Below are 3,673 nucleotides of genomic sequence, written 5' to 3'. Positions count from 1 at the left end.
GAAATATGCTCTTGTGATGGGACAACAATGCATACTACCTACCTAAACCTGGCCAAGGAATTCGACAAAATACCCCACTCAGGTGTTGTGGGAAAACTCACCTGACTAGGCATAAATCCCAAACAACTCGCTAGGTGCCAGCTGGCTTACTGACAGCACCCAAGACGTCAGAATTGGTGAGATCAGCTCCACCAAGAAGCAGGTCACCACACAGTGCCAATGGGATCTGTGCTGTGCCCACTCCTGTTTGGCATCTACTTCTTGGAAGTCAGGGCTAATGTCATGGGACTGGTTCACCAAGTTCACATGCAGCGGCAAATTAGGTGTTATAAATTCCCCCTCTTCACATGAACATCCTGCAAAAGGGTCTAAAGTAGACAAATGACTGGTGCCAAAGCCACGGATTAAGACTCAATAGTGTCCCCATCTATGAGAAGCAGAGTCCATCTCTAACCATATTCAAACACAACCTTTACCATAGGATGGGGATTTTTTATTTATTTTTTTATTTATCATTTGTTTCCTGGGAAAGTTTGACTTGGAACAAAGCCAATTTTCAGAGGAGGCCAGGAGAAACGTTCCAAATGCATATTTTTATAATGTGGGAGGAAACAGGAGCAACCAGAGAACAGGGTTGTCACCTTTTCAAATGTCCAAAGTGGGACATTTTTAGTACAGACGTCAGATTTTGCAGGCCGAAACATACCCACGGCCAGTACAAAGGACAAAACTTCACTTTTTTGCCTAAATAAAAGCTTATTCTTGTAGCATTTTAGTTGCTTATTCTGTTTCTTATAACATTTAGGTATTTCAGATATAGAATAACAGTTTTATACAACTTTTACATAAAATATAGGAAATAATTTTGTCCTAAAATCTCAGGATATTTTCCATTTTTACAAATTCTTTGCAGGACACCAACTGCCCACAGAGGGACTGTCCCTCGCAAAGTGGGACAGGTGCTAACCCTACCAGAGAAAACTCACACTAACGGAGGGAGGACATGCAGACTCCACACAGAAGGCACCCCATCCGAGAATCAAACCGGAGAACTTGCTGCTGTGAGGTGACAATGCTACCCCTACAGCTTCTTAAATTTATCCCATCAGTCAAATCTCTGAAGCCATGCACCTCTAAAATAAAACTGAGAACTCATTTAATTAACATGAAAATTTTCCAAAATAAAGATCTTAACTAGCATTCCGCTAACCTAAAACATTTTGTTTATACTCATATAATCAGTCCTATAATTTGACGTCACCGCAGTGGCGGGAATGGTGGGAAAAGTTAAGAACACGGCTCTACTCTAGAAGTGAGTTGTCAATGGTGAAACCCATTGTAGAAATACACGAGTGTTAAACTGGGTACATTTTCTCTATCAACAATGATTAAATCTTTGACTGTAGAACAAATAATGGACTGGTTTACCATCGGGAAAAACGTTGCTAATGTCCATTTATTAAGTGATACTTCGTCTAGGAAAAGTACGAGCAAAAAGCTGCACAATGATAACCCTACTCAGCAGCGCGTCAACGAAGACGAAAATGCGTAAGTGTATTTCGCACAGATTTTAAATTAATCCACACGTTTTGTCACGATCTCGTTTATTTAATATATATGCTAGTTGCCCTTTAGCTGTTGAATATTCAAAAGTTTCAGGTACAACACGTGGCTAGCTCAATGCACGTAGTGAAAGTGTACATGGCCCACCACACGATTGTTTATTCCACGTTATTAAAATTGATATGGCGATATATTGCAGTTTTATAAGTACGTCTTTCATAATCTTTACCCATTGAGTAGAGGCACAGGCAAAAGTAGAGGGGGCAAAGAGGCTTTACATCGGGACACCATCAATTTAACTTGCTGATACCTGTTGCTTTACTTGAAGATTAATTGTTTGAAATTTCTTGTATGATTGTAACACAGATGGCTTACCTGGAAATCAACGCACACTCTCTGTCTCAGTAGCTGCATGCTGTACATTATGACCAAGAATTCAACATCAAGTGGGGATTGTCTTCTGCATACGTTCTGGCTTAATTGTAATGATGTTTGAGCGAAAATAAGCGTGTGGTTTGGGTGCTAGTCCTTGAGGAGACATTCATAAAGCAGCAGAACGTATTCTAAGACCCAAGCTAAGAAAGAAATGGGAAAGGAGATTTTTTGCTAATAGGAATGATTGCAAGTACGTGTACAGAAAACGGGCAAAAAGAATAGGAATTTACTAGAGAAAATTAACTAATGAACCAATGTATTGGGAATAAATGACTTGATAGGAAAAAGGTAATGACGTGGGATAAAGCCAAGCAGAAGTTTAGACGGCGTGCTCTGAAGTGCTTCCTTTCCTTGCTCACTGGGTGGACTTTGTTAGTAGGGTGGGGTGTGTGCATGTAAATAGCCAGTGGTCAACTTTAATACAGGTGAACTGTATTTACAGTCGGAGATTGATAATGCTGCATGCAAAGAGAAAGGGATAGGGGATTGCTAAGTGAAAGACCAGTTATGATAAAATTTTTATCCGTGTCTAAATCAGAATCTGCTGTTAAAATGGGGACAATTAGTAGGGCATATTAAGCATTGCAGGATTCAGGATAATTGGAAGAATCAATCAGAGGAGGTGTTTAAAACAAGATTTGGAAAAGAGAATGGAAAGGCACTTTGTAAACAAATGATGCATGGATATTTTGTACTCCATTCAGACTTGAGAGATATTTTCCTCCTGTAAATGGAAAATTCTGGAGGTGTGATGGGAAAGAGATAATTGCAAGCGCATCTTTGGTGCAATGAGTTGGCAGATTTTAAACATCTTTACAGAAAATGTTAGAAATGTTGGGAGAAGCACAACCAGCACTAATATGCCTTCCAGCTGGCGATCACTGTACAACTGCTCATAGGCGGCCTTAAGCATAGGCCAACTAGGCGACCGCCTAGGTCGCCACTCTAGCAGGGGTACTTTTCCAGTATTTATTTGGTGTAGGTAGACCAGGATGGGGGCACTGGGTGGTGTGGTGGGGGCACCGTGGAGCCCTTTTGCCTAGGGCATCAGTTGACCTAAGGCCGCTTCTTACTGCTGTGTATTAGGAATAACTCTTGCCAGCGGTGTGGCGGCCATTGAGGATTTAATTGACCACTCGGTACTCTTCTGATTAAAGGGCAGAGAATAGCCAGTTGGGGAAAAGAATCTGCCAGAATGTGGAACAGCAAGAAATTGCCCACTCTGGGGATCTGGGGGAGAGAATGCTGTACTGAGTGAGGAATTGTATACTGGACTAATCAGCCATGTGGAGAAGATTAGACTTTGTGTTGTTTAAAGTCCTTTCCATGCTCAGTGGGTGGACTTTATTAGTAGGGGGTGTACATGTAAATAACCAGTAGTCAAATTTAAAACAAGTGAACTAATGTATATAAATGTGTTCTAGTGAAAAAGGAGGGACTCCTGTACACATCTGTTTGAAAAACCCAGGCATATTTAAAGAAACAAAAATTGCTCTATTCTAGTATGTACTGGTGTTTGTGGAAGCTATAGAAATCAAAGGACATTAATCAGAATGTTGGACGTTATGTTCTCCTGGGAGTGTAATAGTTTCAGTTCATTTGTTGTGCAGTTTACTGTGGTTAAACTGTCAAGAGTTTGAGGAGACTCGATGGAGGTGCTGTCATTAAGCTTCTG

The 3,673-nt window shown here is 40.8% G+C and overlaps 1 protein-coding gene across 1 annotated transcript in view; it reads left to right on the top strand.

Moving 5' to 3' along the window:
• The first annotated feature begins 1,285 nt into the window (after window positions 1-1,285).
• TDRD9 (tudor domain containing 9) overlaps window positions 1,286-3,673 on the top strand; it is a 2,841,455-nt gene continuing 2,839,067 nt past the window's right edge. The window contains exon 1 of the mRNA XM_044074496.1: window positions 1,286-1,548. Within this exon, the coding sequence (XP_043930431.1) occupies window positions 1,385-1,548 (164 nt within the window). The 5' untranslated portion in view covers window positions 1,286-1,384. The remainder of the gene's footprint in view (window positions 1,549-3,673) is intronic.

Source organism: Protopterus annectens, chromosome 6.part0, assembly GCF_019279795.1.
Source record: "Protopterus annectens isolate FY-2018-M chromosome 6.part0, PAN1.0, whole genome shotgun sequence".
Taxonomy (NCBI): Eukaryota; Metazoa; Chordata; order Ceratodontiformes; family Protopteridae; genus Protopterus; species Protopterus annectens.
The sequence above is the reverse complement of the archived record's forward strand: the minus strand, read 5'-3'. Positions and strand labels throughout refer to the sequence as shown.